We start from the raw sequence: 25,122 nt of genomic DNA on the forward strand, positions 1-25,122 counted from the left end.
GGGGGCCTCAGCGGGTACATTTGTCGAGCTTCCGCTCTGCTCAGCTCCTGTGTTCCACTAGAGCACAGAGCGTAAGCTATACGATATATAACATACCGTTATCCTATAACCATAGTTATATGAGTATAGCGAGCGCTCTGCGCTGACTCACTGAGGACCCTGTGGTCTTCGCCTTCGGTGGTGAAAGACTTGGGAAGAAGCTGTTAGTGTGGCCATGACCCCGCTTATGTAGAGGAGCGGATGTGGGTGTGGCCAGGCGGATGGGTGTGTACATGTGGAGAAAAATTATTCAGTGCTAGATTGGATAAAGGGATAGTTCCACTAGAGCGCAGAGCGCTCGCTATACTCATATAATTATGGTTATAGGATAACCGTATGTTATACTGTATTGCTGTGTGTTCCAGGTGGTATCTATGTAGTTATACTGTGTTGCTGTGTGTTCCAGGTGGTATCTATGTAGTTATACTGTGTTACTGTGTATTCCAGGTGGTATCTATGTAGTTATACTGTGTTGCTGTGTGTTCCAGGTGGTATCTATGTAGTTATACTGTGTTGCTGTGTGTTCTAGGTGGTATCTATGTAGTTATACTGTGTTACTGTGTATTCCAGGTGGTATATATGTAGTTATACTGTGTTGCTGTGTATTCTAGGTGGTATTTATGTAGTTATACTGTGTTGCTGTGTGTTCCAGGTGGCCTGCATGCAGTTCATCAACATCGTGGTCCACTCAGTAGAAGACATGAACTTCAGAGTCCATCTCCAGTACGACTTTACCAAGCTGTGTCTGGACGACCACCTGGAGGTCAGTACACACTCTACACCTTTCTCTCTTCCTCCTCCTCCTCCTCCTCTCTATCCTTCTCTTCATCCTTCTCTTCCTCCTCTCTATCCTTCTCTTCATCATCCTCTCTATCATTATCTTCCCCATCCTCCTCTATCCTTCTCTTCCTCTATCCTTCTCTTCCTCCTCCTCTCTATCCTTCTCTTCCTCATCCTTTCTATCATTCTCTTCCTCCTCCTCTCTATCCTTCTCTTCCTCATCATTTCTATCATTCTCTTCCTCATCCTCTATCCTTCTCTTCCTCCTCCTCTATCCTTCGCTTCCTCCTCCTTCTCTTCCTCCTCCTCTATCCTCTTCTTCCTCCTCTCTATCTTTCTCTCTTCATCCTTCTCTTCCTCCTCATCTCTCTCTCTTTCTCTTCATCTTCCTCTCCTGTATATCGTCTGCCTGAACTGAGAATGAAGTGTAAAGTATGTCATAGTATATTATAGAGTAATGTCATATCTCTCTTCCTCTCTTCCTCCCCCTTCTCTCTCTCCCCCCTTCTTCCCCATCTCTCTCTCTTCCTCTCTCTCTCCTCTCTCACCCCTCTCTCTCCTCTCTCCCCCCTCTCTCTCTCCTCTCTCCTCCCCCCCTCTCTCTCCTCTCTCTCTCCCCCTCTCCTCTCTCTCTTTTCTCTCTCTCCCCCCTCCTCTCTCCCCCCCTCTCTCTCTCTCTCTCCCCCTCCTCTCTCTCTCTCTCCTCTCTCTCCCTCTCCTCTCTCCCCCCCACCCCCCTCTCTCAGAGGTTGAAGCACACAGAGTCAGACCGCCTGCAGGTGCAGATCCAGGCCTACCTGGACAATGTGTTTGATGTTGGGACTCTTCTGGAGGACGCTGAGACCAAAACGGCTGCTCTGGAGAGAGTCGAGGAGCTGGAGGAGAGCATGGGACATGTAAGATATATACATATATAGATATATAGAGAGATAGATATATCATATATATAGAGAGATAGAGTGAGAGAGAGAATATAGATAGATACACAGATACATAGATATATAGATAAATAGATAGATTTAAGCATTACATCACGAGACAGAGTGGGTTATAGAAATTAGATCACGCCTATGGGTGGTTGTTAGGCCCGAGGCGCAGCCGAGGGTCGTTAGACCCCCATAGGCGTGATCTAATTTCTATAACACACTCTGTCGTGTGATGTAATGCTTTTATACAATGGCCAAATTCATCCAACCTTATTGCTATACAATAAACACACATTAATTGAAGATTTATTGACAACCATCCGCAGAAAAATTAGTTCCAAAAAAAAGAAGAGAAGTTGGCTCCGTGTGGAAGCAGCTCGGAGGTGCGCTGTTTCAAGGCAAGAATGCAGTGGGCGTGGGTTATTGGCTTTATTGATTGATTGATTGCAAATTTGATTAATGTCCGCCTTGTTTCGAACTGGTTAAGAACTGTTAAGAACTTCATTCTTAAGTGGTCCACACGCGGTGGGTGATTTTTGCCAGGCGATCGATTTTTTAAGCGAGGCGACCGACAGAATTCTATCGCTTCCATTGTTATGAATGAGAGAACACGTGATGCAAGGCTTCTATCCTCACTAGGAGCGACCAGTGGGAGGCATAGTCTAGCAACGTTATAAAAAAAAATAACAGGGGAGGGGAGAATTGGCAATATGGAATTGGGATGGGAGAAAAATTGAAAATAAAGAGAAAAAGTGGATAAAAAAAATAAAGTAGGTGAAAAAAATAAAAAAGAGAAGTTGCCTCGCTATAGGAGGAATTCTTTTTTTTTTAACCTACTTTCTATAGAAGTAGCTGGGAGGTGCGCTGTTTTAAGTGAGCGTGGGTTATTGAATTGATTGATTGATTGAAAATGTTATTACTGTCCGCCTTGTTTCAAACTGGTTAAGTTTAGGCCCTCTTTCGAAGTCGCCCTCTTTTGAAGTTGGTTATGCTTAGAGTTTGGAATCAGGGCTTTGATTGATTGAAAAGTTTATTAACAGATTGCAGAATGGGTACAGTACAGTACAGCTCAATACATACAATTGTTAAGGGGATGCAGACCAGAGAAAGACTTTCGTCTTGTTTACATCAGGGTCCCCCATTTTCAATTCATCATAACATATATGACACACACGACATACAGATAGACAGTACTGCTACATCTATACATTTATGACATACCAGATTTGCAAATACAGTACTGTTTGTGATACAAAAAGTGTCCAGAAAAAGAGTGTATATACATTTGACGTAGAAACTGTACATTGGAGGAGGTTGGGTAGGTGGGGTGGGTTGGGTGGGGGGGGGGGGCTGTACATTGGAGGTGGGGGGGGGGGGTTGGGTAGGGGGGGGTGGGGGACACTGTACACTGTACATTGGAATACTGACAAAGCCATACTTGGTAATGTACTGTACAACTGGGTTAGGACATTTGTAGGGGCCAGTTTCGAATTGCAGTCTCCCGTAGGTGTTCTTTGAGAGTGTTTTTGAAAGTGGGTAGTGATTCACATTCCTTTACAGCTTTGGGTAGGGCGTTCCACATTGATGTGGCATAATTGTGAAACGTGTTTAGTCCCTTGTTTGAGCCGAATCTGGGTTTAACATGATTTGTGGAGCTCCCTCTGGTGTTGTGATCGTGGTATTCACTGACCTTTGGGAAGTATTTTGACATGTACATGGGTACCTTGGTCGTGTAGTGTATCTTGTAGACCAGGCCCATTGCAAGTTGCTGTACTCTGTCGTCTACTCTAAGCCATCCTAGGTTGTCAAAGTGGGCAGGGGTGAGGTGGGTTCTAGGAGTCAGGTCAAGCAGTAGTCTGACTAGTTTGTTTTGAGATGTTTGTAATTTGGTTTTTAGTGCCTTTGAGGTGCTTTGGTACCATGAGGTGCAAGCATAGTCGTAGTACCCTTGAATGAGTGCTCCTGCCAGAGTCTTCAGGGTATTCTTGTTTACCAGAGAGGAGATCCGGTACAAGAATCAAGTTCGTTGGTTGACTTTTTTTATTACATTGGATGCCATTTTGTCACAGGAAAGATTTGCCTCTAGGATGGAACCCAGGTAGGTAATTTCATCTTTCCTTGTGACAATATTGTCACCCACTGTAACTGAGAAGCCGTCGGTCTTGCTGAGTTTGTTATTTGAACCGAAGAGAATGGACTCTGTTTTGCCCATGTGTAATGATAGTTTGTTGTCGGCGAGCCATATGCAGATTTTGCCTAGTTCCGAGCTGAGGGTTTTTTCAACCTGTAACTTGTTCTTGTCAGAGACCAGCAGGGCTGAGTCGTCCGCAAACAGGAACAAGTTGCAGTCACAAGCTGACGACATGTCATTTGCATAAATTAGGAACAGTAGCGGTCCTAGTATGCTTCCTTGTGGAACACCACAGCTCACTGTGAGGGGGGGGGGATAGGGTACCGTTTACCTCCACCATCTGTTCTCTCCCCTCCAGGTAGGATTGTATCCAGCTCACTGATAGACTATCAAAACCAATTGCTTTTAGTTTGTCAATCAGAATGGTGTGATTGACAGTGTCGAAGGCCGTTTGTAGGTCCAGCATGACCATGCCGCAGTATTTGCCCGCGTCCACCTCTTGCTTGATGTGGTCGTTAAAATAGAGAAGGCATGTGTCAGTGGAGTGGGATGTTCTGAAGCCAGATTGGAATTCGTAGATTAGATTTTTTTCCGCAAGGTACTTTTCGACCTGTTCGTATACTATTTTTTCCATGACTTTCGAGATGGATGTAAGGATAGAAACAGGGCGGTAGTTGCCTGGGTCTAATTTGCTGCCCTTTTTGTGCAGGGGTGTTACTCTCGCAATTTTGAAGTCCTTGGGGACGTGTCCCTGTTTTATGGAGAGGTTTATTATGTGTGTGATGACTGGGGTGATGGCGGATGCTGAGTCTCTGAGGAATTTGGAGGGGATGTTGTCATGGCCAGTGGCCTTGTTCGGTTGGAGGGCACTCAGTTTTTTGAGTACCTCATCTGTAGTTACCATTTCCAGTTTGAAGTCGTCTTTGTGGACGCCTAGGTTCTTGTAGTATGCTACTATGTGTTCTACCCCATAAAGCCCTGAGTGGGAGGGTAGTTTGTTTACCAGTGTTGTGGCTATGTTTGTGAAGAAAGTGTTTAAGTAATTGGCTACATCCAGCTTGTCTGTGATGAGCGTGTTGTCCGTCTTTATGTTTATGTTTGAGAACCTGGTTTTAAGTTTTGTACTGCAGCCTAGTTCATTATTGAGTAATTTCCAAAGTTCACATGGTTTATTTTTGTTTTCCTCAGTTTTGTCATTGATGAAATTTTTTTTAGCAGTTTTTATCATGGAGTTTACGTCATTTCTTAGTCTGTTTCTTTCTAGTTTGAGTTCAGTCACGTGGGCTTGGAGTTCACTGCTCGTGCTTTTGGTAAGCTTTGACTGACTTTTACGAAACTCAGAGCATTTTTTGTCTCTGGCTTTCATAGCGGTCAGTATTTCAGTGTGCATCCACGGCTCAGCGCGATTTTTTACCCTGGTGGTTCTTAGGGGGGCCATGTTGTTTAGTATTCTTGAGAATTTGGTTTTGAAGCCAAGCCAGGTTTCTTCAACCAGTGTACCATTGAGCTCATCTGACCAGTCCAGGCTCTCCAGTTCTTGGTTAAAGGCCTCGTTAGAGTAGGTTTTGAGGTCTCTAGATGTGACTGTTTTGTGCCAGCCAGCCTTTTGCTTTAGCTTTTTGCGGGTACAGAATATCATATAATGATCACTTAACCCGCATGCTATAACCCCTTTATTGGAGATCTTGGACTTGTCAGAGGTCAGGATGAGGTCAATGGTAGTCTGAGTTGATTCACATACCCTTGTGGGTTGGGTGATTGGTGGGTGATTGGCTGGTGGTCTATCGCCCTGCTCTAAAGATAAACTCTAAGCATAACCGACTTCGAAAGAGGGCATAAGCCTAACCAGCTTGAAACAAGGCGGACATTAATAAAATGTTCAATCAATCAATCAATTCAATAACCCACGCTCACCTAAAACAGCGCACCTCCCAGCTGCTTCTATAGAAAGTAGGTTACAACTTCTCTCTTCTTTTTTTTTGCCTACTTTCTATAGAAGCATCTAAGAATGAAGTTCTTAACAGTTCTTAACCAGTTCGAAACAAGGCGGACATTAATAACATTTTCAATCAATCAATCAATCAATCCAATAACCCACGCTCACTTACAACAGCGCACCTCCGCGTGAGCGTGTGTTATTGGTTTGATTGATTGATTGCTTCAAAATTTTATTCACAGTGAAATGAATGTCCTTTTGACGAATGGCATCCAACGACAGACTTCCCGCGATTTATATTTTGTTCCACAATTACTCATGACCCACCAATTACATAATCCAACATTGTGTAAGAAACTAACACATTCGCCGTGACAGAATAGTTTTTGATTTAGTCGTTATGACGCTTTCAACACATCCATTCATAAAGATTATTGTCCGCCGTCTTGCTTTCATTTCTAAAACCACGAACGGCGGAGTGATTGTAATTCGGTTGTGGGCGGGTTCTGGGATCACGAGCGGGGGTTATAAGAAATAACCACGTCTAACTTGACTGTTTCAGCCAATCAGAATCGAGAAATTTGCATGCCATTGTATAAAGATAGATAGATCTATCTCTATAATAATGTTTTGTTTAGATGACAGAGAGAGTGCTGGACGTGGAGAACGAGGCGATGGCCAAGATAGTAGAGCTGGAGAAACAACTGATGCAGACGAACAAGGAACTGGACCAGATCAGAGTCAGTACACACACACACACACACACACACACAGACACACACATATATATACACACATATATATATATATATACATCTATACACATACACACATATATATACACATACACACATATAGGACGTGTAACGTGTTATAAATGTCTTGGTAACGTGTTATAAATGTCTTGTAGGACGTGTAACGTGTTATAAATGTCTTGTAATGTCTTGTAGGAGGTGTAACGTGTGTTGTAAATGTCTTGTAATGTCTTGTAGGAGGTGTTACGTGTTATAAATGTCTTGTAGGACGTGTAACGTGTTATAAATGTCGTGTAGGACGTGTAACATGTTATAAATGTCTTGTAGGATGTGTAACGTGTTATAAATGTCTTGTAGGAGGTGTAACGTGTTATAAATGTCTTGTAGGACGTGTAACGTGTTATAAATGTCTTGTAGGACGTGTAACGTGTTATAAATGTCTTGTAGGACGTGTAACGTGTTATAAATGTCTTGTAGGAGGTGTAACGTGTTATAAATGTCTTGTAGGACGTGTAACGTGTTATAAATGTCTTGTAGGACGTGTAACGTGTTATAAATGTCTTGTAGGACGTGTAACGTGTTATAAATGTCTTGTTATAAATGTCTTGTAGGAAGTGTAACGTGTTATAAATGTCTTGTAGGAGGTGTAACGTGTTATAAATGTCTTGTCGGACGTGTAACGTGTTATAAATGTCTTGTAGGACGTGTAACGTGTTGTAAATGTCTTGTAGGACATGTAACGTGTTATAAATGTCTTGTAGGACGTGTAACGTGTTATAAATGTCTTGTAGGACGTGTACCGTGTTATAAATGTCTTGTAGGACGGGTAACGTGTTATAAATGTCTTGTAGGACGTGTACCGTGTTATAAATGTCTTGTAGGACATGTAACGTGTTATAAATGTCTTGTAGGACGTGTAACGTGTTATAAATGTCTTGTAGGACGTGTAACGTGTTATAAATGTCTTGTAGGACGTGTAACGTGTTATAAATGTCTTGTAGGACGGGTAACGTGTTATAAATGTCTTGTAGGACGTGTACCGTGTTATAAATGTCTTGTAGGACATGTAACGTGTTATAAATGTCTTGTAGGACGTGTAACGTGTTATAAATGTCTTGTAGGAAGTGTAACGTGTTATAAATGTCTTGTAGGACGTGTAACGTGTTGTAAATGTATTGTAGGACGTGTAACGTGTTATAAACGTGTTGTAAATGTCTTGTAGGACGTGTACACCAGCACCAACAACCAGGTTCATACGTTGCGCCGCATCGTCAGGGAAAAGGACCAGACCATCCGCCGGCAGAGCCGTCTGGAGCGCCAGACCCAGGAGGCCCAGCAAGCAGGGGGCCCCGGTGCCCCTCAGCCCCAGAGAGGAGAGGGCGACGGCGGGGTGGGAGACTCAGCCTCTCCCTCCCCTCCTCCATGCCCCACCCTCTCCCCTAGGTAGCATTCTTTATTGTGATATTCAAGTGATTGAACTAGGTGTGTGGTGTGATATTCCGGTGTGTGATGTGATATTCCGGTGTGTGATGTGATATTCCGGTGTGTGATGTGACATTCCGGTGCGTGATGTGATATTCCGGTGATTGAACTAGTTTAAGGTATTCTTTCTTTTTTAAGACGGATAGTCTGCTGTGTTTACATTAACAATGTACATTAACATTCTGATATTATTATCAACGATGAGATAGATAGATAGATAGATAGATAGATAGATAGATAGATAGATAGATAGATAGATAGATAGATAGATAGATAGATAGATAGATAGATAGATAGATAGATAGATAGATAGGCTGATCCTCTCTCTACACTACGCGACCAAGGTACCCATGTACATGTCAAAATACCTCCCAAATACCACGATCACAACACCAGAGGGAGCTCCACAAATCATGTTAAACCCAGATTCGGCTCAAACAAGGGACTAAACACGTTTCGCAATTATGCCACATCAATGTGGAACGCCCTACCCACAGCTGTAAAGGAATGTAAATCACTACCCACTTTCAAAAACACTCTCAAGGAACACCTACGGGAGACTGCAATTCGAAACTGGCCCCTACAAATGTCCTAACCCAGTTGCACAGTAAATGACCAAGTATGGCTTTGTCAGTATTCCAATGTACAGTGTACAGTGTCCCCCCCCCCTACCCACCCCCCCCCCCCCCCCCCCCACCTCCAATGTACAAGCCCCCACCCACCCACCCAACCCCACCCCACCCACCCAACCTCCTCCAATGTACAGTTTCTACGTCAAATGTATATACACTCTTTTTCTGGACACTTTTGTATCACAAACTACTGTATTTGCAAATCTGATATGTCATAAATGTATAGATGTAGCAGTACTGTCTATCTGTATGTCATGTATGTCATATATGTTATGATGAATTGAAAATGGGGGACCCTGATGTAAACAAGACGAAAGTCTTTCTCTGGTCTGCATCCCCTTAACAATTGTATGTATTGAGCTGTACTGTACTGTACCCATTCTGCAATCTGTTAATACACTTTTCAATCAATCAATCAATCTCTCTCTCTCTCTCTCTCTCTCTCTCTCTCTCTCTCTCTTTAGCCCAGAGACAGTAGCTTATCACAGCATGGGACCGGGGATGGGCGGAGCCCCAGGAATGCCAGTCCCTCCCCCTCCCCCACCTCCTCCACCAATGCCAGGCATCGGTGAGCTCGGCCAATCATTTAGTAAGTAAGCTAATGGCTTTGCATCCACTACGTACTGTACCTTTAATAGTGCAGTATTTCAGATCCTTTAATAGTGTTTCAGATCCTTTAATAATGTTTCAGATCCTGGCGGCTACGTGGCGTAGTGGGCAAGGCGCTCGCCACAAAATGCTGGAGACGCTGGGCTCGTCGGTTCGAGCCCAGCGCTCCACATTTGCTTTCAGTTTAGCTGGTCGTCCGTACTAATACACATTGGCCGTATTAGGGGGTGGGAAACTGATGGGTGGGGATCGGGCGTTGTGGACAGCGACTCCTACAGGTCGTTGGTGCGCCTGCGCAGTAGAATCAGGAAGTGTCGGGGGCAGCGTGAGCCTCCCACGCGTTACTCCTCGCCACTGAGAGATCGAGCTGCGCAGGTGAAAAGATGCGACTGCTGTTACCTCAAGTACCGGAGGGGACTTGTGCTATGTATGACTTAGTCCACATTGCAGCCGGCTTGTGGGAGGCAAGAAACAGCGTTCGTGACAGGGGAGGGTTGAATTGGATTATACGAAATTGGGATGGGAGAAAATATAGTAAATGGGAGAAAAAGTGGATAAAAAAAAAAATGTTTCAGATCCTTTAACTCATTCAGTGCCAACCACGAGATTAGTCGGGTTAACTCGCCATGCGTTGCCTGCCAAGACCCGAGAAAACTCAGGTTTTAATCGTTATTTCTTTTATTAGCGATATCCATTCATTTTCATCCATCCAACCTGACGTTATCATTGGGAATGGGTCTGAGCTCGCAAAAGGGCAAATACCGCCGTCTATCGTCTCCCGGATGGTATTGCACATCATTGGATTAAATTGGACTGGGACTGTGCATCAGAAAAAAGAACTCCGGTCCGGGTCTTGCTTCTCGGGCAAGCAGTATCGTGTTACCAGATTGACTGAGGACCCTCAGAGCAGCGTCGATTATGTGTTTCGGACTATAACGTTGGATCAATAAACGCGATCGATATTTGGAATGACGATCACTTACTTACTTACTTAGGCCCATCGCTCCCAATGGAGCATAGGCCATCTACGACTTTTCTCCATCCAACACGGCTTTGGGCTGTCCTTTCTGCCTCCCCCCAGGTAGTTCCTTGTCTCTTGAGCTCCGCCTCAGTGTCCCGCCTCCAGGTGTTCTTAGGCTGCCCTCTCTTCCGCTTCCCCTGGGGATTCCAAGTCAGGGCCTGTCGTGTAGTACTGGTAGCCGGTTTCCTCAAAGTGTGGCCTATCCATCCCCACTTTCGTCTCAGGATCTGCTTCTCCACTGGTTCCTGTCTTCCTTTCAGCCATAGTTCCTCATTCTTGATTTTTTTTGGCCACCGGATCCCAAAGATGCGTTTCAGACAGCTGTTTATAAAGGTCTGTATCTTCTGCAATGTTCTTTTCGTCATTTTCCAAGTCTCTGAACCGTAGAGAAGGACGGATTTGACATTTGAATTGAAGAGCCGCACTTTGGTTGTCATGACGATGTCCTTGGAGGACCAGATGTTCTTCAGAATGATGAATGCTGCTCTGGCTTTGCCTACTCTGGCTGTGACGTCGCCATCTGTGCCGCCCTTCTTATCCAAGATACTGCCTAGGTAAGTGAAGGAGTTGACTTCCTGTATGGATTCATCACCTACTGTGACTGTGTTGTTGGTAGAGGTGTTGATCATCATTAGGTTGGTTTTCTTCCTGTTTATTCTCAACCCAGTCTCAAGGGATGTAGTTGCCAGCTTGGTTGTCTTGTCCTGCATCTGGTTGTAGTTGTGTGACAGGAGAGCCAGGTCATCAGCAAAGTCGAGGTCATCCAGTTGTGTCCATAGGGTCCACTGTATGCCGTTTTTATTTCCTTTTGTGGTGGTCTTCATAATCCAGTCTATGACTAGGAGGAAGAGAAAGGGCAATAGGAGCCATCCCTGACGCACACCGGTCTTGACCTCAAAAGACAGTTGGCCTGCATGTAAAACTTTGCATGATGTTCCTTGATAGGTGTTTTGAATCAGAGTGATGATTTTCTTTGGGATACCATAATGCCTCAGCAGTTTCCACAGAGTCTCTCTATCCACACTGTCAAAGGCTTTTTCATAGTCTATGAAGTTTATGTATAATGGAGAGTTCCATTTGATGGATTGCTCTATAATGATGCGCAGGGTGGCGATCTGGTCCGTGCAAGATCTGTTGCTCCGGAAGCCTGCCTGCTGGTCTCGAAGCATGGGATCCACAGCAACACTCATTCTGTCCAGTATAATTATGTTGAGTACTTTTCCCAGTACTGATAGAAGCATTATTCCTCTGTAGTTGTTGCAGTTGGTGAGATCTCCCTTTTTTGGTAGCTTGATGATGATTCCATCTTTCCATTCTTCTGGAATCTTTTCTTCCTCCCAGATCTTGGTGAAGAGGCTATGAAGCATATCTACCGCAGTCTTCAAGTCGGCCTTGATGGCTTCTGCTGGTATTTCATCTGGTCCTGCAGATTTTCCGTCCTTCGTTGAGATAATAGCTTTTTTTATCTCTGCTTTGCTGGGTTTATCACAGTTTATTGGAAGTGTTCTCTCCGCTGGTGTAATGTCCGCTGGCTCTGTCGGGGCTGGTTGGTTCAGTAGTTCTTTGAAATGTTCAGCCCATCTTCTCCGTTGCTCCTCTGTTGTTGTAAGTGGGTTTCCCTGTTTGTCTTTTACCGGTTTGTCAGTCTGTTGGAACTTGCCTGCTAACTTCCTAGTGATCATATAGAGGTCTTTCATGTTGCCTTGCCCTGCTGCTGTTTCTGCTTGTTTGGCTAAGTTGTCTATGTGATCTCTTTTATCCTTCTTAATGCTACTCTTCACTTCCTTATTGGCTTGGGTGTATTCTTCCTGTGCCTTTGCTTTTGCTGATCTTGTTTTGCTTGTGTTCAGTTTCTTTTTCCTCCTTTCTTTCTTTCAGTTTCTGGAGTGTTTCCATTGAGACCCATTCCTTGTGCTTTGTCTTCTTCTTTCCCAATATTTCTTTGCAGGTGTCCAGCCACAACGTCTTTGTGTGCTGCCATTGAGTTTCTATGTCCACATCTGTGTCTTCATCCTGTTCCTGTAGTTGCTGGTACCTGTTGGTAAGGCTGATCTGGAATCTACTCTGTATTTCTTTGTTCCTAAGAAGTCCAACGTCATATCTGGTTCTTGCACCGGTGGTTGTGGCGTACTTCTTCAGACGTAGTTTTATGATCGTCAGCACGAGATGATGGTCTGATGCCACGTCTGCCCCTCTCTTGACTCGTACATCTTGCCATGACCTCCTGAACTTTCTGTTGATGCATATGTGGTCTATTTGATTCTCCGTAACTTGATCTGGAGATCTCCATGTGGCCTTGTGGATACGTTTGTGGGGGAAGATGCTGCCTCCTATTACCAGTTGGTTAAGGGAGCACAGGTCTGCAAACCTCTCTCCATTTTCATTCATCTGCCCCAATCCATGTACGCCCATGATGTCTTCGTAGCCTGTGTTGTTGGCTCCTATCTTGGCGTTGAAATCACCCATGAGGATGGTGATATCTTTTTCTCTCCGTTCGTCCAGTACAGCCTGCAGTTGTTCATAGAAATTGTCTTTCTTCTCGTCTTCGGTGTCGTTTGTCGGCGCGTAGCACTGAATGATGGATAGTCTGATGTTGTCCTTCTTAGTGGTGAACTTGGCGGTGATGATTCGTGGGTTCACCGGTTCCCAACCAATGAGAGAGCGCTGTGCCTCCGGAGCCAGCATCAATGGCGATCAGGAATTGGATTAATCTTTTTGCAGAACATCTGATGTGAGGTAAGGAATTTATGTTACGAGTCTTGGGGTAATCAGATGTTCCTATCACCGCCATCGCAGCGTGTGTGTGTGTGACGTTAGCGCTGACCAGCCCGCTTCTGTATCGGGCATAAGGACACAAATACTATCGATAATCTAGCGTTTATTTGAAAACTATTCATAAATCAGCCAAAAAATTACAATGTGTTATGTGTATTCCACTAAAGGGCTATTATCGCGGATTTCTCTGGAATTACTAGAACTCTACAAAACTATACTCGTATTCAAAACGGTATAAAACGGAAATGTACAGATAAAAAAACAATCCGTTTCATACATGTTGACTGCAAGCAAGTCATTGATAAGCGATGGGTGTTTTAGACCCATAGCCATAATTTAAGATATAGTTTAAGCGTTCGCAAATTTCCCCATCCTCCCATTGACTAAAGCGCTGGCACGGAACGGCCTATTTGGGCATAGGGGCGTTGCTCTGAATGTGTTAATAGTGTTTCAGATCCTTTAATAATGTTTCACATAATTTAATAATGTTTCAGATCCTGTCAGCTGTCAAGCAGATCCTTGATCTCAAGCATTTTACCTGGTTAAATAAAAAATTAAAAGCTGTGATGTCTTACCTGTTGTCTCTCCTCTCTCTCTTCTCTCTCCTTCCTCCTCCTCTTCCTCCTCCTAGTGACCAACGGGCCGTACCCTGCTCCTCCTCCTCCCCCTCCTCCTCCCCCACCCCCCTGTAGGAACAGTGAGCTCTCCTCTTCCTCCTCCGTCCCCATGCCTCCTCCTCCTCCCCCCGTGGCCCCTCCCCTGCCAGGCTGCGGGGGCCCCACCGTCATCTTCAACTCCGGACTGGCAGGTAAGGATGTGTGTGTGTGTGTGTGTGTGTGTGTGTGTGTCTGTGTGTCTGTGTGTCCATGTGTCCATGTGTCCATGTGTATCTATATGTGTTTGTATCTCTATAGGCGCTTTTCCACTGCATGGTACCTACTCGACTCGACTCTACTCGGATGGTACCGGGTACTTTTTTTTTAGTACCTGCTCTGTCAACATTAGCATTCATTATTTGTTTGCAGCGAGAAGTGCAATAAACAAAAAAAGATACATTCACAGTGTATCCTGCCTCATTTATTGATGAAACAAAACCAACAGCAACACAATTTACCACCAAGAACAGAGTTTAGTCTCACAAAAAGATCGCAAATTTTGTTAGCTTATGTGACTGGGATTTCCCATTATAACCGTGGAAAAAACGGATGAAGTACCAGGTACCAAAAGCGAGTAGAGTCGAGTAGAGTAGAGTCGAGTAGGTACCATGCAGTGGAAAAGAGGCATTTGTGTGTGTTTTTCTAGATACTGTATAGAATCCTGTTCTTCTTCTGGTGCAGTTTAACCTGCTTCCATTCCACAATCTGCAGGTCTTCTTCGTTGGTCTAATTCAGAGTTCTGTGTTCTGTCCCACAACATGTTAACTCTCTCAGCTCTGCTCACTGGGTTCTAAAAGATTGTTCTGATGTTCTCTTCTGGTCATTCTAACAGTCTGCTCTTGTTTTCTTTTTCTCCTTCCTTTTGCTCTCTTTCTCTCCTTTTTTTCTTTTTCTTTCTTTCTTTCTTTCTTTCTTTCTTTCTTTCTTTCTTTCTTTCTTTCTTTCTTTCTTTCTTTCTTTCTTTCTTTCTTTCTTTCTTTCTTTCTTTCTTTCTTTCTTTCTTTCTTTCTTTCTTTCTTTCTCTCTCTCTCTCTCTGCATGTCTCTCTCTCTGTCTGTCTCGATCTGTCTCCCTCTCTGTCTCTCTCTCTGTCTGTCTGTCTCTCTCTCTCTATGTCTGTCTCCCTCTCTCTCTCTCTCTCTCTCTCTCTTCCAGAGGGTGCTCTCAAGCTGTTCTGTAGGTTCACTAAATCTTCTCTAACACTTTTATCACGTTTGAAACCGTTCATTATTATCACAAGACAAAACGCTTCTACCCTAAAGATTATAAACATGTCTTTGTATAATTTATTGTCACCAAACAAATCCTCTCCCAGCGCCCAGGGGTTGGAACCTCTGCTCTGTTGACTAAACTAGACCGGTCAGACACATTATCCCTGAATTAAATCAAACAATTAACCTCAAACTGAATTAATTCATCAAATTAGATCAGATCAAATTGAATCATGTAACGTAGGTTGATTCAGCAAATTAATTCAAACGCAGAAGGAAGAAATTAGCCTGTGGTTGAAGCCTCAGAGTGTTTGAACAGTAAGACCAGGGTGAGATATGAGAGTGTTTGAACAGTAAGACCAGGGTGAGATATGAAGAGTGTTTGAACAGTAAGACCAGGGTGAGATATTTACTTAGGTATGTATTTTTAGGCGGATTTTCAGAAATAGGTTTTAACAGGTTAAAAGTAGGGATGTTCGATATTGGCTTTTTACCGATATCCGATATACCGATATTGTCCAACTCTTCCGATACCGATATCAACCGATACCGATATATGCAGGGTTTCCCCCCCCCCCCCCCCCCCCCCAAAAACTGAATAATTTCAAGTAATTAACATTACATATCTCTTGTCGTGGAATTAACACAACATTATGCATACTTTTGACAATAAATAAAATAAGAATTTGTTCTTACTTGCTTGCCTGGGTAAATAAAGGTTAAATAAATGTAAAAAATAAATGTAAAGAAACGTTTTTTATTTAAACCGATACCGATCATTTTCGATATTACATTTTAATGCCAATATCCGCCGATAATATCGGACATCCCTAGTTAAAAGACACTGTTGTTGTTTTCTCTTCCAGCGGTGAAGATTAAGAAGCCTATTCAGACTAAATTCAGGATGCCGGTGTTTAACTGGGTGGCTCTGAAGCCCAGTCAGATCAACGGCACCGTGTTCAACGACATCGACGACGAGAAGATACTACAGGTACACACTAACACACACACTGCAGCACCCACTCTCCACACTTTAGATCACACAAACACACTTACACTTTATATTTATTGATAAAGGATTTGCACTACAACTCGTACACCTACTGTGAATTGTACCTAAACTGCACCTCGTCCATTTATGCCTTGCACTATATAGTATTGTATATTAGTACACTGCACAGTATTGTATATTGTATGGTAACTACGTCTACGAACATTGTACATATGTCTAAACTGAACACTGTGACCTCTTTTTTTTCTTCTAATTTTTACTATGTTTTTATTTCATACTTATCTTGTCATGCACAGTCTCTGGAGCGCAACAGTAAGAAGCATTTTGTACAAAAGTATTCTGTACTTCTGTATGACAACTATTAAAGAAACTTGAAACTTGAAACTTGAAACACACACACACACTAACACACACACTAACACACACACACACACTAACACACACACACACACACTAACACATACACACACACTAACACATACACACACACACACATACACACACACACACACACACACTAACACATACACACATACATACATACATACATACATACATACATACATACATACATACATACATACATACATACATACATACATACATACATACATACATACATACATACATACATACACACAAATAAATACATACTGTACATACATACACACAGACACACACACACTAACACATACATAGATACATACACAAATCTACAAAAGCCTGGATAGACCCAGTATTCGGTTAATATTCTGTTCCCTGTCTCGTCCGCTCCTCTCTCTCTCTCTCTTTCTCTCTTTCTCTCTTTCTCTCTTTCTCTCTCTCTCTCTCTCTCTCTCTCTCTCTCTCTGTCAGGAGTTGAACGTGGAGGAGTTTGAGGAGATGTTCAAGACGAAGGCCCAGGGCCCGGCGGTGGATGTGACCCTGGCCAGGCAGAAGGCCCCTCAGAAGGGCCCCAGTCGGGTCTCCCTGTTAGAGGCCAACAGAGCCAAGAACCTGGCCATCACCCTGCGCAAGGCGGGCCAGGGGCCGGACCTCATCTGTAGAGCCATACAGACGTGAGTACAGGGGCCGGATTGACGTTATTAACAGATTGCAGAATGGGTACAATACAGTACAGCTCAATACACACAATTGTTAAAGGGATGCAGACCAGAGAAAGACTTTCGTCTTGTTTACATCAGGGTCCCCCATTTTCAATTCATCATAACATTTATGACATACATGATCAGTGTTTCCCACAGGATTTTGTGAGACTGTGGTGGGTGAACCTTGGCCCCTCTAGGGGGGTCCGGGGGCATAACCCCCCAAATTTTTTCTTTTTTTACATTTTAAAGTAAAATGCATCAATCTGGTGCACTTTGAGAGCAAAATAAAGAGGCTAGATCTATGATGAACTTTGTGCTCAAAACACAAAATTGACTAGAGCTTCCCAATCCTCTCTCGCCATAATCCGGAAGGAAATTAATATATGTCATGCATGAGTGTAGCTGCAGCCATGTTATCCATGTTATTCTTTTTAAAGGTATGGTGAAATTGATGTTTTAGTAACATTGATGAGCATTCTGAAAGCAATTCTTAAAAAGATTCACTTTTAAAAACAATCTTAGATTGTATTTAACACTGTAAAGTATTTTGTTTCGTTTTTTTGTTTTCTGTTTCTTTGCTTGCATGTAATTTTAGCCATCTTAATTGTTAGTTTCATTGTGTATTGTGTGTTGAGTACTGACTTTTAATAATTCTGTTTTGCAATAAATGTTTTTGCATGTTTTTTTGTGTGGACCCCAGGAAGACTAGCTGGTTGCCATGGCACCAGCTAATGGAGATCCGTAATCAAATCAAACATCTCCTCGGAGCACCCCAGCCGTTCCATGTATTTGTTAAATTCCACCACCAGCACACCTGATTCAACTTAACAAGCCCTTTATTAGTTGAATCAGGTGTGCTGGTGGTGGAATTTAACAAATACATGGAGCGGCTGGGGTGCTTCGAGGAGAGGTTTGAGAACCACACATTTGAGCCATCAAAGAAATGAAGCAAAAGTGGTTACCTGTGTTGAACTGGTTTATTTTTTTAGAAAATTAAAAAAATATATACTGGATTACTATTATGACTACTACCACTGCCAATACTCAATCAATCAATCAATCAAATTTATTTATAAAGCACATTTCACATGACGCGTGTCAACCAAAGTGCTGTACAGAGGGTAAATACACAAGATACATATAGACAACAATCACACTCCGTTTTATGGGAGGGCACACAGGCAAACACATAGAAAAAAAACAGGGCATGAGTCAATGAACGGGAAAGGCTAGTAGGTAGAAGTGGGTTTTGAGCCTCGATTTGAAGGCATCTATCGAGGGGGCGAGCCTAATGGAGGTGGGGATGCTGTTCCACAGTTCAGGGGCTGCGATAGCAAAGGCACGGCCCCCCCTGAGCTTGAGGTTAGACCTCCGGACTGTCATTTATTAATACTACTGATACATCCCTATTGGCAAACTTTATTTTAGTTTTTTGGTTCATTATACAACTGTGGCGGGACTAATTAGACTGTGGCAGGCCGCCACAGTCTAGGTAATGGCGTCCGTTCATGAGTATACGTGTTTCAAAAAAGAGCGTTGTGGACCAGAGCCACGTATATACTTGTGGCAAGTTGTTATTGTTTTATTCCATATTTATAACGTTTATTAGGTACCCGATCCAGTGACTAGCAGGATCTTTCCACATATTTGATTTTCGAAACATGCAGTACCGGCCAGATCCGCTTAGGGGCGCCATCGCTCCACTGCAGTATCATTGATGGGATTAAAAAAAAAAATGCTTTTACAGTTCTGTGGGCGGATCATAGATCCTTGATTCCAAAAGAAGACCCTCCATCTTGGATCAGCTTGCCGAGCGTTTTTTTCAGTGTGGAATAATGGGATTTATGATTAGCCAATGTGCATATCGATCTACCAGAATCCGATGACTGGTGAGGAAATGCTGCCGGCGATCACATGGCCTGATGGTAGGATAATATTACTCCAAATTACATCTGGATTGGACATTGTTTTATAACGTAACGTGATCGATCAGTGAAAATGCTATATTGAACGCACACTGTATTGCTAATCAATAATAGTAAGCGCCGTTCCCCGCCGCCCCCATTTCATCCATAGATGCTCTGTAATAGTCCGGATGCTACGCAGTTTGTTTTATTTCATTCGTATATATACAGCAGAAATGGCGTTTGATATAACGGCGCCAACGTTTAGCCTTTTTTGCAGCCTCCTGCAGAAAAGCCTAGACGAAAAGCGCGATATACCTTATATTCACGACGCTATAAAATGACAACCAACCGATGGATTTTTATTTTCTTTAAGCCATTATGAAGGCACGGTTTATGCACTCAAGTGACAATGAGAATGGACAGATAGCAATACTATAAATGATATATAAAGCTCTTAGAAAGTACATCGGTTTGTTTACAATCTTCTGTCCTCTGAGGCCTAAATCGCCGCGGGGCGCCGGTCGCCATAGTGTGGGAAACACTGATGATATACAGTATTGTTTAATCAAGACATTTATGACATACAAGACATACAAATATACAGTAGGCCTACTGTTTAAGAGAAAGAGATCATAAAAAGATATGTACAATTGGAGGGGGTTGGGTTGGGGGGAGGGGGGGGGGTGTTTGGACATTTACCGGGGCCAGTTTCTAATTGCAGCCTCCCGTAGGTGCTCTTTGAGAGTGGTTTTGAAGGAGGGTAGGGATTCACATTTTTTTTAACAGCTGTGGGTAGGGCGTTCCACATTGTTGTGGCATAATTGCGAAACGTGTTTAGTCCCTTGTTTGAGCTGAATCTGGGTTGAACATGATTTGTGGAGCTCCCTCTGGTGTTGTGGTCGTAGAATTCACTGACCTTTGGGAAGTATTTCGACATGTACATGGGTATCTTAGTGGTGTAGTGTATCTTGTAGACCTCATCTGTAGAGCCATACAGACGTGAATTATACTCTCAATTTATTTCTCTCTCTCTTTTCCATCTCTCTCTCTCCCTCTGTTCTCTCTCCCTCTGTTCTCTCTCACAATATGTCTTTCTCACTCTCTTTCTCTCTCACACTCTCTCTCTCCCTCTGTTCTCTCTCTCACACTATGTCTTTCCCACTCTCTCTGTCTCTCTGTCTCTCTCTCTCTTCTCCATCTCTCTCTCCACCTCCAGGTTTGACCTGCGTGCGGTGCGGATGGACTTCCTGGAGTGTCTGATGCGCTTCCTGCCCACCGAGGGGGAGGTGAAGATGCTCCGTCAGTACGAGCGCGACAGGAAGCCCCTGGAGGCGCTGAGCGACGAGGACCTCTTCATGGTGCACTTCAGCCGCATCGAGAGGCTCAACCAGAGGATGTGCATCATCACCTTCATGGGCAACTTCACAGACAACATCCAGATGCTCACTCCGGTAACTAACCCAACACGCTGGATTAAACCTCTCACTAACCCAACACGCTAGATTAAACCTCTCACTAACCCAACAGCCTGGATTAAACCTCTCACTAACCCAACACCCTGGATTAAACCTCTCACTAACCCAACACCCTGGATTAAACCTCTCACTAACCCAACACCCTGGATTAAACCTCTCACTAACCCAACACCCTGGATTAAACCTCTCACTAACCCTAACCCAACACCCTGGATTAAACCTCTCACTAACCCAACACCCTGGATTAAACCTCTCACTAACCCTAACCCAACACCCTGGATTAAATCTCTCACTAACCCAACACCCTGGATTAAACCTCTCACTAACCCAACACCCTAGATTAAACCTCTCAATAACCCTAACTAGGGGTGTAACGGTACGTGTATTCGTCCCGCGACTTCACGGTACGGACGTCACGGTTCAGTACATCCAGCCGTACGACGAATGCGTCTCATACGACACTAGGTGAAACTAGGGTTGCACATTTTACAAATGTATGCTCAATATCTTTACTTTACTTTACACTGGCTTACTTTGATCTTTAACTCATTGACCGCCACGCTGTTTTCCCATCTCTACTCAATGGTGCCAACGTTATTGACCATTTTAGCGATGTTTGCGGACCCTACGTGTGTTCTGTATTATAGTTATGGAGACAATAGTATGGCTCATTTGACAGGCATTGTTCATAGTCCAACACTGACTAACCAGTTTATCTCTACATACTTTAGTTTGTGCGCTATTCCATGCTAAACATCGCCCCTTTCCAAAAAAATCCAGTCTTTTTTCCTAGATTGCGAGATATGACGCGTTATATGCATTATGCCCAAATCGTTTGGGTTGCTCGCCTGAAACCCCAAATACTTCCAAATCAAAGGTATATATCATATCATCGACCGGTACAAAAGCATATTTTAGGTTAAAAAAATAATACCAGCAGGTTACCTAAAATAGACCTTACCTCAGTCAGAAGGTACTCCAAAATGAATAAATCCCAGTCGTCCCATGGCGATCACAATTACTTGTGTATATTGGGCATGTCTATCATACGGGAAAGAATAGGTCTGAGGCACCAAATCTCCGACCGATTGCTATGTCCTGATCCACTTCGAGGCGGAAGCAGCCGGAGGTAACTCAGTACTGGAAGACAACTGATATCCCCAGTTAAAAAGGTAGGCGATACTGCCACCTGGCGGGATTCAATCGCCATTGCAATTTTAGCGTAGGCAGCGGTGCAAGGGAGATACAGGGAGGTCCGCGCGAGTGTTTATAATGGGGATCAAAGGGCGGTCAGGTGGCGTAGCGGAGATTGCGTTCGTCACCAACCCCGGAGACGCTAGGATTCGCCTGTTCGAAGCTCCGGGGTTGTCACCAGCTTGGCTGGCCGTTCACACTAATACAATTGGCAGTATTAGAGGATGGGAGAAGCTGGCGGGGTGGGTCCGGGTCGTTGTAAACAGCGACTCCTACAGTTTGGTCGGGGCGCCTGCTAAGCGTGGATAGGATCTAAGGGCGGTAGTGTGATCCTTCCACACGTTACACGCTCTCAGTGAGAGTCCGCGCTGCCAGGTGAAAAGAAGCGGTTGATTGGCTAGACGTGTGTCGGAGGAAGCACGTGATAGCCTCCACTCTCCCAGACCGACTGTGGGGGGTAAGTGCGCAGCGACCAGGAAGGGGATTGGGAATTGGCATAACGACTAACATTGGGATGGGAGAAAATCGGAGGAAAAAGGAGGGGGAAAAAGATAATAAAAAAAAAAATAATGGGGATCAAAGGAAAAAGACCAAAGGATCAAACCCAGAGTATTCTCTGGTATGGCATTCAACGGTTGGCGACGAAACCCGAGAAAAGTCGGGTTTGGCGGCCAATGAGTTAACGTTGAATATTAAGCTTGTATTGCCAAATTTAGATGATGAATAAAACGTTGAAGCTTGTAAAGGCATGATGACAAGCGGACAGAACAAATTAACAACGCGCACTCCCCTTTACTACAGGGAAGAAAACCATGAATGAAGGATATGTTTGTAACACAGCAGGGTCATTACAATAGGCTGAAAATGTTCAGCCCAATAATGTTAACCAATGGAAAGACACACACACACGCACACACACACCCACACCAACTTTCTCCGGCGGACTTTCAGTCACAGCTGATCAGAGAAAAAAAGACTAACGCACTACATACTTTTCCCGGACTGATCATCTGAGCTCCTCTCCAGTCGAGCTGCTGCGGTTTTTAAATCCAAAATATTGATCAATCCTCTGCCATTGTTGTGTAACATGTCATCTCTTCTCTAGAGTCTTCTTTCTCTGCTTCACGTGAAGTTAAATCTACTCTAGAAGTGAAACTGAAACTTAAATAGCATACACAGTGGCAATTAATTTACTCAGTGGATGCCTGAACACAGAATGACACCGGTATCATACCGCGGCAAGCCTATGTGGAACTAAGTATAACTTAATAGAAACTAATTATATTTAATAATAATAATTACAATATATATATTCTTTTTTATCCAATTTTTTTAAATGTCTTTCTCTTTTTTATATGGATAAAACAAAACATGACAACACATAATACAAGAATAATAATTACAATAAGTATTATAAATATATAATAATAAATATTTCTTTCCTGTTGTACCGAACTCGTACCGAACCGTGACCCTAAAACCGAGGTACGTACCGAACCGTGGCTTCTGTGTACCATTACACCCCTAACCCTAACCCAACACTCTGGATTAAACCTCTCACTAACCCTAGCCCTAACGCTAGTACTAATGTTACCATGACTACCACTGTAGTACTGATGTTACCATGACTACCAATGTAGTACTAATGTTACCATGACTACCACTGTAGTACTAATGATATTACCATGATTACCACTGTAGTACTGATGTTACCATGACTACCAATGTAGTACTAATTAGAGCTGCCGCGATTACCGCATTACCGCGGTATCGCTGTTACATCACGGCCACCGCAGAGTAGGCTGAATACCGCGTCACCGCTGGTTTTTATAATAATAATAATAATTTACCCTCCTCTCGTTGGGCTTGCGGCTCTGCAGATATACCCTACTCGTCTATCGAGGTTCCAAGCGACCCTATTGGGTACCAGAAAAGTCACGTGAAACATTGCAGACCACTGATTGGTCAGAAGAGAGACGCGTCACACGTTTTTACGTCCTGAATGTCAGTTCATCACAACAGCTAATAACGTTAGCTTTAACTCTCCGCCGGAGTGGACTATCATCGCTCTTCAGGAGTACTAAACGAGACATAATGATTTTACTGTCTGCAACGAATGTTATAATAAAAGCCCTTCGTTCTATACACTTGTCTGATTGAAAACGTTATTAACAGACCGCAGAATGGGACAACTCAGCAGTCAGCACGCTCTGAGCAAAGAAAGGAACTGAGATATGAATAGAGTATTGCTTGCTATGGTCCGGTAAATACGCTGATGTTATTGAACGCATAACTATATAATGTCAATGCCACAAAACGAATGCCTTTATTATAAAGTAGTAACTTTATAGTAATAATAATAAGAAAGGGTCGGGGGGGTGCCCGCGACACCGAGTGAACTGCGCATCCGTGTTTCATGCGTGCTTGCCGAATCCCAAACAATATTCATGCTGCAAAGTCATCCTCTAAAGATAGACATTTAGACTAGAGGCAGGCTATAGGCTATATGCTATAAAGAGTAGACTACTACTAAAAAAAAAAAATGCATTCAAACTTTTTTTTTTTATTTTTTGTGTGCGTGCGGTAAAAATAGGAAATATTTTGCAAATTTGTGCGATAAGGAAATAATCAATACCGCGGCAGCTCTAGTACTAATGTTACCATGACTACCACTGTAGTACTAATGTTACCATGGCTACCATTTATGGATGAGTGAGGTGATTTAATGTAACTGAATGGATGTTTTAGGTGATGTAATGTAACTGAATGGATGATTGAGGTGATGTAATGTAACTGAATGGATGAGTGAGGTGATTTAATGTAACTGAATGGATGATTGAGGTGATGTAATGTAACTGAATGGATGAGTGAGGTGATGTAATGTAACTGAATGGATGAGTGAGGTGATTTAATGTAACTGAATGGATGATTGAGGTGATGTAATGTAACTGAATGGATGATTGAGTTGATGTAATGTAACTGTGAATGGATGATTGAGGTGATGTAATGTAACTGAATGGATGATTGAGGTGATGTAATGTAACTGTGAATGGATGATTGAGGTGATGTAATGTAACTGAATGGATGATTGAGGTGATGTAATGTAACTGAAATGGATTATTGAGGTGATGTAATGTAACTGAATGGATGATTGTCTCCTCAGCAACTCCATGCCATCATCGCTGCCTCTGTCTCCATCAAGTCGTCTCATAAACTGAAGAAGATTCTAGAGGTTAGTTGTGTGTGTGTGTGTGTGTGTGTGTGTGTGTGTGTGTGTGTGTGTGTGTGTGTGTGTGTGTGTGTGTGTGTGTGTGTGTGTGTGTGTGTGTGTGTGTGTGGGTGGGAGAGCTATGCTTCTTACTAGCCATGTTTATAATTGCAGTGTGTATCTATTTATATATGTCTGTAAATCTATCTATCTATCTATCTATCTATCTATCTATCTATCTATCTATCTATCTATCTATCTATCTATCTATCTATCTATCTATCT

General features: G+C 43.2%; 1 protein-coding gene across 1 annotated transcript in view; it reads left to right on the forward strand.

The window, feature by feature from the left end:
- The window catches only part of fmnl2b (formin-like 2b), a gene marked incomplete at both ends in the record, with an annotated part of 121,091 nt that overhangs the window by 82,198 nt on the left and 13,771 nt on the right, over positions 1 to 25,122 (forward strand). Inside the window, 11 exons of the mRNA XM_084325317.1 lie at positions 692 to 802; positions 1,566 to 1,715; positions 6,451 to 6,552; positions 7,790 to 8,010; positions 9,146 to 9,249; positions 13,718 to 13,894; positions 14,898 to 14,918; positions 15,820 to 15,944; positions 16,821 to 17,023; positions 20,177 to 20,411; positions 24,793 to 24,861. Of these exons, the coding sequence (XP_084181443.1) occupies positions 692 to 802; positions 1,566 to 1,715; positions 6,451 to 6,552; positions 7,790 to 8,010; positions 9,146 to 9,249; positions 13,718 to 13,894; positions 14,898 to 14,918; positions 15,820 to 15,944; positions 16,821 to 17,023; positions 20,177 to 20,411; positions 24,793 to 24,861 (1,518 nt within the window). The remainder of the gene's footprint in view (positions 1 to 691; positions 803 to 1,565; positions 1,716 to 6,450; positions 6,553 to 7,789; positions 8,011 to 9,145; positions 9,250 to 13,717; positions 13,895 to 14,897; positions 14,919 to 15,819; positions 15,945 to 16,820; positions 17,024 to 20,176; positions 20,412 to 24,792; positions 24,862 to 25,122) is intronic.

Source organism: Notolepis coatsorum (assembly GCF_963971535.1).
Source record: "Notolepis coatsorum genome assembly, chromosome: 1".
NCBI lineage: Eukaryota > Metazoa > Chordata > Actinopteri > Aulopiformes > Paralepididae > Notolepis > Notolepis coatsorum.